Source organism: Lutjanus erythropterus, chromosome 12 (genome assembly GCF_056507025.1).
Source record: "Lutjanus erythropterus isolate fLutEry1 chromosome 12, fLutEry1.hap2, whole genome shotgun sequence".
In the NCBI taxonomy this organism is placed as follows: Eukaryota; Metazoa; Chordata; class Actinopteri; order Lutjaniformes; family Lutjanidae; genus Lutjanus; species Lutjanus erythropterus.
The window spans coordinates 27,824,768-27,837,333 of record NC_139328.1 but is presented as its reverse complement, the minus strand read 5'-3'; the positions used below and the strand labels follow the sequence as shown (position 1 = coordinate 27,837,333).

Below are 12,566 nucleotides of genomic sequence, written 5' to 3'. Positions count from 1 at the left end.
CATCAGCAATGGGAACTAAACTGGCCCCCACTGGGAATTCTTAAGACATTTGACTTGTTATAAATGGCACGTTTCAGACTAGAACAGTTGAAAGAGTTTCTACAGTTTGTGTGGATTCATGTCATTTGATGCCTGCACTTGAAGGACTCATCTGCTCTCTGGTTCATCTGTTTGAATGCAGAAACCACATAAAAATCACCACATTCTTGCATAGTTTAGTTTGGAATTTGCAGTGGTATTTTAAAGATGGTGGACGGCAGCACAGATTAACAACACTGTAAGACGAGACGGGATGTATAATGACAGTCAGGAGACTCAGTGGCAGCAGCTGATGGAAACTTGTGCAAGTGTGAGTTGACTTCCCCTCACCAGTGTTAGAGTAAACCCGCTGTGGATGATTTCAGCTTGGTATGAAACCACATACACCTTTTGCAACATTATGCCACCACATGCTGAAATAAATTTTCACTTTACCAGGAAGTGTCAGCCACGAACACACGCTCTCTCTAGATATTAAACTAAATGGACACAGTTTACTTAACTTCACTTTTTATCAAAAAAAAAGGCTCTAATTACATTCAGCTTTGGTTTCAGCATTGTACAATTAAGTCCATGCATCATCAGCACCACTGTGCAAACAAGCTGCCTGTGACAGGATATGCTACAATCCACCAGTGACTGTGACTGTCCACGACATCCATCTCAATATTTCCTTCATTCTATACAAATAATCAAAAATAACAGAAAAAACAAAACAAAAACGCATACTGAAGTAACTTGGATATAATCCACTAAATAATTACTTTTTAGAACAGCAGGGATTTTTTGAATTACATACACTCATGCTAGACATTTTCCCCACATACACAGTTCCACCAAAATTAGTGGTTAACATTTTATTTGAAGGAATGCGCATAAGACTGTCATTACACTGTCATAACCATGTCATGATACCTGTGAACAGGAGCAAGTCTTTATGTTTATGACTGTTATCATTATCCTTAAGTGTCATTTTATCAGTTATTTCATTTTTAATACAAAAACTTGACCCAAATAAAAATGTCTTTGTCATGACAATTTGACATTAACCAGGACAACAGAACCTGTCAGTGTCTTTGTCAGAACTAACCGAGATAACTAGCTAACCACAGCTACAGATAGCCGACAGTGGTTAGCCTACTTTCACAACAAACCAACAAGCTAACTGCTATTTGTGCTTCAGCTAACTCAGTAAGCTAAATCAACTTGTTACTGTGCTCATATGTCAAACTGGCCTCATAAAATTTAATGACTTTTTTTTTTTTACCTGAGGTCAAGGAAAACTTCATGACACACTTCTAATGGTCTCATGGCGGCCAGTGTCAAAACCAACTACATAAGACAGTTTCTTAAAGTTTGATGACGTCAAGTTGTCATGACAAAGACATTGAAAGGTTATGCTGTCTTAGTTAATGTCAAGTTGACAGAATAAAGACATTTCAAACAATGCAAACTTTGCATTCAAAATGACATAATTGACTGAATGACCCTTAAAACTGACAAATTATAAACATTCATAATGATTGCTTCATGGTCATGACAGGTATCATGACATGGTTATGACAGTGTAATGACTTATGTCTTATGCACGCCCCTTGAACTAAATTGATACCAACTAGCGTTTCCAATCTGCCATCCAGAGTTCACCACAGGCTCTGTTGAGTCTCTCTCTCAGTCGGATGAGCAGGAGGTCCTGCAGGCAGTCCCAGGTCACCCACAGCCTTTCCACCAGGCTGTACTGGCAGTAGCCCATAGCCAAGCCAAAGCCCACATCTGTCACATAGTGTCTGGCCAGCAGCAGCCGGGACAGGCTGACCAGGGCGGCCCAACCCACCACCAGAACTCGCATGGAGGCTGTGTCCACCTGCTGGGCGAGGAGGAACCGGGCACACATGGCCGCCCGCGTGGCGTGGCCTGAGGGGAAGGAGTAGCGCTCCACGAAGAAGGTGGAGAGGATGTCAGAGCGGTTCTGGGCAGGCCTGCGACGTCTGACCATAGTCTTCACAACTCTCACCAACAGCAGGTCCAACAACAGAGCTGTGAGGATGAAACAGACATACAACAGTTGTTTCAGTTTGGATTACAGGCTACATTACAGATGCAATAGTAATACATTCTAGGTTATCTCTCTCAGTTTCTTCTATAGCTTCTCTACGCTTAGTTGAGCAGTTATCTAATGCTGCAGTTAACTTTTGTAGAACTCTATCACTTTCTAATGAAGTTAGAGTTTTTGAATTTATGAATGGTTTATGATTTGTGACTACTGGCTTTATTAATGGTTAAAGGTACTATGTTGAATTTAATTTTCATCCAGGAACTGCCTACACACTCTGGCCACATGAGACTGGGCATTGTCCTGCTCCAGGAGGAACCGCAGGCCCACTGCACCAGTATAAGGCCTGACAATGGGTCTGAGGATTTCATCCCAGTACCTGACAGCAGTCATGGTACTGTTGGCTAACACATGGGGTTTGTGACCCACTGCCAAACCAGTCGTTCTGGATGATGTTACAGGCAGCATGTTTGCCACGGCGTCTCCAGACTCTTTCACGTCTATCACATGAGCTCATTATGAACCTGCTCTCATCTGTGAAGAGAACAGGGCGCCACTGGTGAACCTGCCAATTCTGGTGTTCTCTGGCAAATGCCAATCAAGCTGCACAGTGTTGGGCTGTGAGCACAGATCCCACTAGAGGATGTTGGGCCCTCATGCCACCCTCATGGAGTCTATTTCTGACAGTTTGGTCAGAAACATGCACGAGTAGCCTGCTGAGGTCATTCTCTAGGGCTCTGGCACTGCTCCTCCTGTTTCTCCTCGCACAAAGGAGCAGATACCAATCTTGCAGCTGGGTTGTTGCCCTTCTATGGTCCTGTCCAGCTCTCCTTGTGTAATGTCCCATCTCCTGGTGTTTCCTCAATGCTGTTGAGACTGTGCTGGGAGACACAGCAAACCTTGGGACAGCTCGTAAGGATGTGCCATCCTGGATGAGCTGGATTACCTGTGCAACCTGCATGGGCTGCAGATACCACCTCATGCTACCAGAAGTGAGAAGTGCACTCGCAAAATGAAAAACTATAGAAAAATCAGCCAGTAAGGATGAGGAAAGAGAAATGATCTGTAGCCACCACCTGCAAAACCCATTTTGGCAGTTGTCTTGCTGTTGCCTCTCCTGTCCACCTGCTGTCGCTTTCATTTGCACCAATGCAGGTGAAACTGATTCACAATCACTTCTGCTTTGTAACTGGACAGATCAATATCCCAGAAGTTTACCTGACTTGGTATTATACTGTGATGATTAAGTGTTGCCATATTTTTGAGCAGTATAAATGTGTGTGTATATAAATTTTATTTTATTTATTTTCTTAATTATATTTATTAAACCAATGAGAGTTTGCTGTGTCAGTGCCCTGATGTCATTTTGTTTTGGATGATAATATTTTTTGTTAAACTAAAATATACTGACTCCATTGCATAAATGAATCACAGGTGTGTGTTATTGAGAATATCACACAGTATGCATTTTATATTCTGTGTAAGGAATATTGTACATTGATATCAATTTATTTTTACTCCCTAATATCAGTTTTGGAATCGGCTCCAAAAATCCAGTATGAGTCAGGTCCTAGTTACAAATTATACTAATTGAGGTTCCATTCCATTCTGCTCAAACAGAGACAAGGTGCTGCTATTGTGTATGTAGGCTACACTGAATGGAATGGGGCTGTAATTAGTATAATTGGTAACACGTGTATTTATTTCATATCAATATGATCCTTAAGTCTTTTAATGCTGAGAAAGTGTAGTGGCAGTAGTACTATGAATTACATTAAATGAAACCCTTGACCTAATTATCCTCACATTGGTTTGTAGCATGCAAGAGGGGTTATACTGTATTGTAGCCCTACTATGTCAAAAACAGTGGTATCTTATAGGGCCTATAGTATTGGCTATTACATGCCAAAAATAGCTCTGATATTTCACCACAACACAATAGAGTCGGCTATAAGAGCTCAAGACTTGATCTCGAAACAGTCAGTCAACAAATAGAATCTACACATGTAAATAAAGCATCAGCCATGTCGCGTGCAGCATGTCTCTCAGCAGCCACAGCTGCCATCAGCTGGGCTCAAAGGAGAAAACTTTCCATGGCTGCTGAGCTGTTGCTGTTTCTCGCTCGGTCACAGGGACGCACAGACGGCCTGCAGCTCGTCTGCTAATGCATGATTTGACACTTGGGTTGACTGATGCAGCTTTGGCCTGTTGTGCTATTTCCACTACCATTAATATAAAGGCTTGACTGATTCTGGATTTTTGGGGCCAGTGCCAATACTAATATTAGGGAGTGAAAAAATTCTTATGTCGGCCAATATTTTTTATACAGACTATAAAATATATACAGAAACAGAGCAAAATATATGAAAGTATATAAAATTTGAATAAAGAAAAATGATTTCATATACATTAAATACTGCCTATAAAGCTAACAAATAAAAACAATCAAATATTTTCTGTTTAAAAAGAAGTTTACATATCACTGCATGTAGGACAATATATATGTAGATACCAATATAGCTGTGATAGGCCAATATTGGCTGATAATACTGTTCAAATATACTGGTTAGGGTCTAATTATCATTATGTAGCTCATGAAAGTCACTCATGTATGGACTGCCAAAAGCTGCTTTTGGAGTTGGCACAAATGTGCGTAATAACGCATCTGATTTATCTGTGGCTAATATGGTGATAAATATTTAAAGGCGCATAAACAACAGACAGCTAAATGAAAACAAGTAGTTATAGTAGCCTATAATGTGTATTATGTATTTTACATGAACTGCTGTGTTCAGGAAAGTTGATTTCTCAAATAAAAGCGTTCTTCTTTGGAGGCTTAAGTGTTCCAAATCCAAGACGAGGTAAAAAAAAAAAAAATACTGACGATTTTATTATAGTCTAAATGTGCATATTAAATAAATATCATTATCTATTTATCATGGATGACAGTTTTAAGAAGCACATACTTGCCCGAATAAAGCATTGAACTCATACTTTGATTACAGGAGGAATCCAAACTAATAATCTGGTAACCCAAACTTAAAACCATCGACACACACTGGCTCACCCAGGGCCAGATTCAGCATGATCTCCTGCTCCTCCGCACTCTCTCCCCGCAGCAGGGTGTACACGGTGCCGATGAGCCAGGGGATGACATGTCCAGAGAGCTCCACCAGACGCACCAGGGGCCGTATGCTGCCCCACGGAGACTCCTCACAGGCGCACACTCCGAGCCGCTTGGACAGCCACAGATCGATCGCCAACAAAAACCGCAGCGTTATGATGAAAATGGGCTGACTCAGACTGACGGAAAAGTCTTCGTTTTGCGTTCCGGAGGAAAAGTAGGAGCAGCTGGAGGCCCGGCGGCGGACATGGCACTCAGATGATGCCCGGTTTCCACACACTACCCCACGGCAACTATTCCGCCTGGACGTCGGTGAGGACATTTTCCTTTCGTGTCCAGAGTGTCCAGAGCAATCCACACCCCCCTCTTCTCTATCGAGCACCTGTGGTCAGTAAATTCTTTAATCCTGCTGCGCTCAGACGCAAAACATCGTGCAAACTGGGGAGTCCGGATACTGGGGTTAAAATGTCACCAGTTTAGAACTGGACTGCTCTGGTCACGTGGCTACATTTCCCTTCCCATTAACTTATAATTAAACAAGCACTGAGTTTTAAATCTAGACTAAGGTGTAATTTCTGAGACAAATACCTCCAGCTATCTCTATAGGGGAGACTGGGGACAGCTGCAACACGTTTTGCATTTCTCTCAATTACTCAGACTGCTTGGACTATACGAACTGCTAATTACCCATGCCATTTTAAGATGATTACATATAGCATATCATTCATAGTATTTATCTGAATAGAAAAAATTGGATGTTGCAACTGACCCCAACCTTGGGGACAGCTGCAACATGGTCAAGAGGTGGTACCAACATGTTAAAAGTGTTAAATTTCACCAATTATCATTTCTTTTTTGTCTCAGTAAGCATTGTATTCTCAAAATACTGTACTACTAAAAGTATTAGTGTCATCACTGTACCTGACTGGAGAAACAAGCCTGTTGCATCCTTCCCCTGTTGCAACCATCCCCAGTCTACCCTACTGTCTAAACAAACCCTCTCATGGTTTTGATTAAATTGCTTAATAAGGACAATACTCTAGTGGGGAAGTGTTCATGTTGCACTTTAGTAAAACAAATAAATCTTTGGTAGAAACGCGTGCGTAAATTGGTCAGTTGGAAACCTTGCGACGATAATGAAAACGCGACCTGAACGCACCACATTGTACGAGTCGTGGCGTGGTGTGTTACCTGCTGTGCTGTGCAGTTCACGGTGGACGTTTATGTAAATGCAGTGTCCTGTTCAGTGTGGAGTTTCCGCCTCCTGTCATCAGAGCTGCTGCTGCTCAACAAACGCCACAAGTCTGTCGGCGCTCACGGTGAATATGCCCGGACTGCTGCTCGGAGATGTGCTTCCTGATTTCGAGGCAGAGACCACCATTGGAAAAATTAAACTCCACGAATTTCTCGGTGATTCGTAAGTAGACTTACTGAATATATGTTTTGTTTTTTTTTAATTTTTGGTCAGTGACTCGCAGGGTTATCGAGGATTCAGTTCAAAGAGGGAGGTTGTGTCAAGTTCCTGCTTTTTGACTTCTGCTTTAGATATCTCACTCTGCTTTATATGTATCATCTACTGCAGGTGATACAAGTCTGAGACTGTGGGCTCCCCTGACACTGCTGAGCCAAGATAGCTTCATATTGTTGTTTGGCATAACTTCAGATTACACAAAAAACATTTACTGATTTCTAACTCTGGGAAAGACACAATACTGTATCCCCATCACTGTAACCCAGTGGTTCTCAATCTGTGGGGCAGGCCCCCCTGTAGGAGCAGAGAATAAGCTCCCAGGAAGAGTGTAGGGCTTTGAAGCCATTTTGACATAGACAAACTGTCTACTGATAACATCACGTACAGCCCCAAAAATATGTTTCCCCATAGACCGACATTGTGAAAGAAGCATCTGTAAAATGGCAGACACATTTTTTGAGCATCACACTCCGGCAAAATTACTCATTTCAGTATCAGGATTTGTAGATGTCCATGGAAAAAATATGGAGTGAAGTTCTTTTTATTTTATTCTACCTTTATTTCACCAGGAAAGTCATTAAGAACAAATTCTTATTCACAATAAACAAAGTTCGCTGATGCTATCACACTGACCTTCATAGAGAAGCAAAGTCCCTCCCCTTCCTGTGTGCCTCTTGAGACCTGATTTTGAAAAAAATCTGAACGATAGTCTACAGCGAGAGACAAATGGGTTTTTTTATTCTCTTTGAATTGTGCAAAGAATTACACGTATGATCTTTGTCAATTTAAAAGATTATTGTACAAGTCAAGAACAGTTTATGATAGATTTGTTTTAGTTTAGTTTTGTGTGGAAACCACTCAGTGAACAACATCCTTATACTTCAGCAGCTTTATAAAAAAAACTGTGACTTTCTTGACTTTTCAGATTATCTTTTAAATTGACAAACATAACATGTGTGGTTTGTGACACAATTCAAACAGGATCAAAAAAGATTAAAGAGTTTTTAACTGAGGTCCCATGATGGTCCACTGAAGGTGGTTTTTATGAGTTGCTTCCCCTCTCGTTGTTAATGATAGTTAAAAAATGTAAGGTTGTGGAGTGCATGAGCTTAACTAATGTAATATTTTTTCACTTCCATTCTCTGAGCCTCCCCTGAAACAGGGGATCCCCCCACTTCCCCTTTGAAAACCTCTATAATGGTGGCATTGGCCTTGAAGTGCACGTCATTAAAAGATAATGGTGTATAATGTGGTGGACAAGTGGACAAATTAATCTACTCCAGTAGTTTATATCAGATCACAAAGCTCTCAATCAGATAGTGAGATGATGCAAATGAAAAGCGCCCGTAAGATGAGCGGGCCAGAGGTCAAACCTAAAATCCCTGCACTGTGTTGACGGTGCACAATCACACTGCTGACCTCATGAGAAAAGTCCCTGGTGTCGTCAGGTTTGAAACGTTTGAGTGACATGCAGGTCACATCCTGTCAGTTTTGGGTCAGATACAGATTCATCCCCTGCAACAATAGTAAACACAGTATTAGAAGGTGTTCTGCATATCTGAGAGAGGAAACTTGAGTGAGACTGAAACCTCAGATTATATTTCAGAAGCAGTCACACTGATACGACATGTGAATCAACCTCACTAAACTAAGGCTGCGTGATACTGACAGAATCAAATACCTCAATATCGTAGGGATGACCACTGGTGCTTTCTCAAAATATTAACACATTGAGTTTTTTGTAAATAATCACCAGTAATGTGGATACAGCAACTCAGTGGGTGAAATCAGAACAGCTGTAAAAGTCTGGTGAGTTCAGAAAATGACATCACTTTGCTGTAATGCAGCTTTTAAACCCAGGATATCATGATATAATGATATCTAAAATTTAAGACACTATCTAGCATTATCATACCGAAATATCAATGTAATATACTTTGCCAAGACCTACAATAATCTCTCTTTCTATTCCAGGTGGGGGATCCTGTTCTCCCACCCCAGAGACTACACCCCTGTGTGCACTACAGAGCTGGGTCGAGCTGCCAGACTGAGCAGCGAGTTCAGTAAACGTGGCGTCAAACTGATCGCCTTGTCCATCGACTGCCTGGAGGATCACCATGGCTGGACCAAGGTGGGATAGATGCAAGTAAAAACTAAAAAAACGTTAACGTGTTAACATGGACATCTTGCAAATTTCAAATGCTCATTGGGGAAAATGGGCACCCAGAAGTTAGTCGACAGCATCATCATGTCACTCTAACTTTTGTTCGTGTTTTAATGTGAGAGACTTTCGTGGCAGAATTTACTTATTGTGCATTCAATAAAGAAGTTTCTGTAATACACCATGGCTCCATTAGTGTAACACTGTTTTGGTTTAAATAAGTAACTGAGGGCTTGTGTCTCCGTACAAACCAGGACATCCTGGCCTACAACTGTGAGGAGTCCTCTTGCATCTCGCTGCCTTTTCCCATCATTGCAGACAGTAAACGGGAGCTGGCAGTGGCTCTGGGCATGCTGGACCCCGATGAGAAGGACAACGATGGCATGCCAGTCACTGCCCGCTGTGTAAGTCTTCACAATCAAAATCAGATTCTCTTGTTTTACAGGTCGCATACAAGCATGTTAGCCCATTTTCTTATCTGAGTATTTGTCATTTTACTTATCAGTGCGATTACTGCCAGTTTTGCCAAAATAGGTAAGATCTGTGTATTCTCAGAGCTCCAACAACGTGACAGTTTCAACTTTAAATTTACAGTATGACTTTGGGAAGCTGCGTTGTGAGTTTAGCACAACAGGAGCTCACTGAGTAGACAAATGAGCATCGTATTCTGTGCTAATGTAGTGATTGTGTCAATGCAGTGTTTATAAGACATATTCACATTATTACAGTAAGGCAACAGTCTTTATGTACCATAAAATTAGAAACTATTTTGGGGAAAAAACAACCCCTAACTTAAAAAAAAGACGAAAAATTTTAATATGTAACATGGCCTCATGAAGGCAAAAAATTATTTTGATAGCAATATTTTAAGATTTTTAACAGCAGAATTTAAATTACAATTGATGAGGTTCAAGTTTCTGGAAGATGGTTAAGGGAAACACTCATGAAGCTCAGGTGAGCTCTATCATGCTCCTCCTCTTCTTTATTCTACTCCAGTTGATAATTCAGCCCACAAGTTTTTCAAGGAGGAGACATTAGAGCTTCTCCACTGAGCTGTCATGAGCAGGCTGACTAACATTTTAGCAATCAAGGTAATGTTTTGTTAACTTTTTAGTTTTTTTTAAAAGAACCTCCATGTTGATTCAGTTAAATTAATTCATTTCAGTTTACATCATTAAACTTGGATTTACTAGTTGGATTCCTTTTTAATTATACATCAGAGTTCTGCTGAATGATAAATCTGGATTTACTCATTTTGAACCTAGTTTTAATTAGTTTTAATCTCTGGTGGAATCAGTTTTGAGAGGAGAGAACATGGTTTTCAAAGACAGTGAGATTTATGAGTTATTGACATTTTTTTTTTTAGTTTTGTATTTAGAGTTAAAAAGAGAAAATGAGCAGGAAACATTTCTAGGCCACTGGGAAGAACTATAATATCGTACCTGCTCTCCTGCCCACAGAGAGTAACCATCAACCCTCCCAGGCTTCATCTCTGTGTCTCTGTTTGTGTGCAGGTGTTTATCATCGGCCCTGACAAAAAGCTGAAACTGTCGATCCTCTACCCGGCGACCACCGGGCGCAACTTTGATGAGATTTTACGCGTGGTGGACTCACTCCAGATCACAGCAGGGAAACGCGTGGCCACACCTGCCGACTGGAGGGTATGTCACACGTTTCAAAGCGACCTCAGTTGGCGCCGTTTGTTCAGCAGCTGACCACAGAGAAAGCAGAAACAGGAATCGTACCGCTGCCAGGCAGAGTAACCTTGTTTCTTTTCTGTCGTCCTCCAGCCTGGAGACTGTGTGATGGTCCCTCCCAGCATGTCTGAGGAGGAGGCTGCGTCTTTGTTCCCGGAGGGCGTCTACACCAAAGACCTGCCTTCTGGCAAGAGGTACCTGCGCTACACACCCCAGCCATGAGCACGGGCAGAGACAGCACTGATATTCAACACTCAACTCAGGTCACACAGACTGTACCTTAATCCAGCAGCTCTCAATCCTGGGCCTTAAGGACCTTTAGTACTGTTTGTTTTTGTCCCTACAAGGTACAAATTCAAAAAAAGTTCAGACAATGTAAAACAGAAATAAAAATAATGCACTGATTTGCAAATCCTTTCTGAGCTACATTCAATTGATTACAGTAAAAAGATAAGATATTTAATGTTCAATCTGATATGGTTTTGGTCTGCAACCTCTTTCAAAAAAGTTGGGACAGGGGCAACAAAAGACTGGGCAAGCAAGTAAATGTTCAGAAAACACCTGATTGAAACCTTCGGTAGGTAAACAGGTTAACTGGAAAATGGCATCTTTGAAAGGCTCATACATTCACAAGTAGGGATGAGGGGGGATTCACTACTGTGTGAAAAACTGTGTGGGCAAATAGTTCAAGAACATTTCTCAACAGACAACTGAAATGAATTTAGGGGTTTTACCATCTACACTTTATAATGAATCCAGGGAAATGTCTGCATGAATGGGCCAAGACTGAAAACCAGCATTGAATGCCTGTGACCTTTGACCCAGGCAGCACTGCATTAAAAAGCCGCAAGATCGTATAAAGTATATGACTACATATGCTCTGGAACACGTCTGTAAACACAGTTTGTGGCTGCATCTACAAATCCAAGTTAAGACGCCATATATCAACAACATCCAGAAAGGCTGCAGACTTCTCTGGACCTGAGATCATCTGAGATGGACTGACACAAAGTGGAAAAGTGTGCTGCGGCCTGACAAGTCCACATTTCTGGTTGTTTTTGGAAATCATGGATGTTGCGGAAAAGGATCATCCAGATTGTTAACAGTAATAACTTCAAAAGCCAGGGTCTGTGATGGTATGGGGGGGTGTTTAGTGCCCATGGCATCATGGGTAACGTGCACATCTCTCAAGGCCCCATTAATGCTGAAAGGTACATACAGGTTTTGGAGTGACACATCCTGCCATCCAGACATCTTTTTCAGGGACATCACTGCTTATTTCAGGAAGACAATGGCAAGACACATTCCTCTTGTGTTATAACAGCGTGGCTTCATAGTCAAGGAGTTCAGGAACTAGACTGACCCGCCTGCAGTCCAGACGTGTCTCCCACTGAAAATGTGCAGTGCATTATGAAACACAAAACAGACTGTTGAGCACCTGAACTCACAAAACAAGCAAGAACAAGAAAGATTTTCACTTTAAAACTTAAACAATTAGTGCTCTCAGTTCCTAAATGCATCGTGAGTCTTGTTAAATAAAAGATGATGTATCACAGTGATAAACAGGCTCCTGTCCCAACTTTTTTGGAATTTGGGTTTGTAGTGTTGTTTTTGGAAAGGTCACGTTGGGATGGGAACTTTTTTATATATATATTTAATGATGCATTAAAAAGTTTAATATATACAGTATGATGGAAGAAGTTTCTATTTTGTAATTGTGATACTATCAGAGTTAAAAAGTCTTGGATCATATGTTTACTATACCTGATTTGTTTTGGACCAATGAAAGAGGAAGTGGTTTAAAGTGTCATTTGCATGACAGACGACCCACTCAGAGGAAGTGATACTATTATTATGCCTGGCTACTCATTTTATCTGACAGGTTGACATCATTACACACACTTAATTAATTTTTTTTATCCTCAGCAAAAATATAAACACAATGCTTTTGCTTTTTCTCCCATTTTTCATGATTTGAAGTAAAACATATAAGACTTTGTCTATGCAGGCATTTACTTTCA

The 12,566-nt window shown here is 41.1% G+C and overlaps 2 protein-coding genes across 2 annotated transcripts; one reads left to right on the top strand and one right to left on the bottom strand.

Annotated features, from left to right (window-relative positions):
* Positions 1–1,654: 1,654 nt before the first annotated feature.
* On the bottom strand, positions 1,655–5,465 carry LOC146318130 (polyisoprenoid diphosphate/phosphate phosphohydrolase PLPP6-like). Its single transcript, XM_084732500.1, has 3 exons — positions 5,401–5,465; positions 5,160–5,287; positions 1,655–2,076 (listed from the first exon to the last, which is right to left on the bottom strand). The coding sequence occupies exons 1-3, from the start codon at positions 5,463–5,465 to the stop codon at positions 1,655–1,657; spliced, it is 615 nt and encodes a 204-aa protein (XP_084588626.1).
* On the top strand, positions 5,380–11,120 carry LOC146318129 (peroxiredoxin-6-like). Its single transcript, XM_084732784.1, has 6 exons — positions 5,380–5,528; positions 6,491–6,633; positions 8,662–8,818; positions 9,103–9,252; positions 10,363–10,509; positions 10,639–11,120. The coding sequence occupies exons 1-6, from the start codon at positions 5,475–5,477 to the stop codon at positions 10,765–10,767; spliced, it is 780 nt and encodes a 259-aa protein (XP_084588910.1). The 5' UTR covers positions 5,380–5,474; the 3' UTR covers positions 10,768–11,120.
* Positions 11,121–12,566: the final 1,446 nt, after the last annotated feature.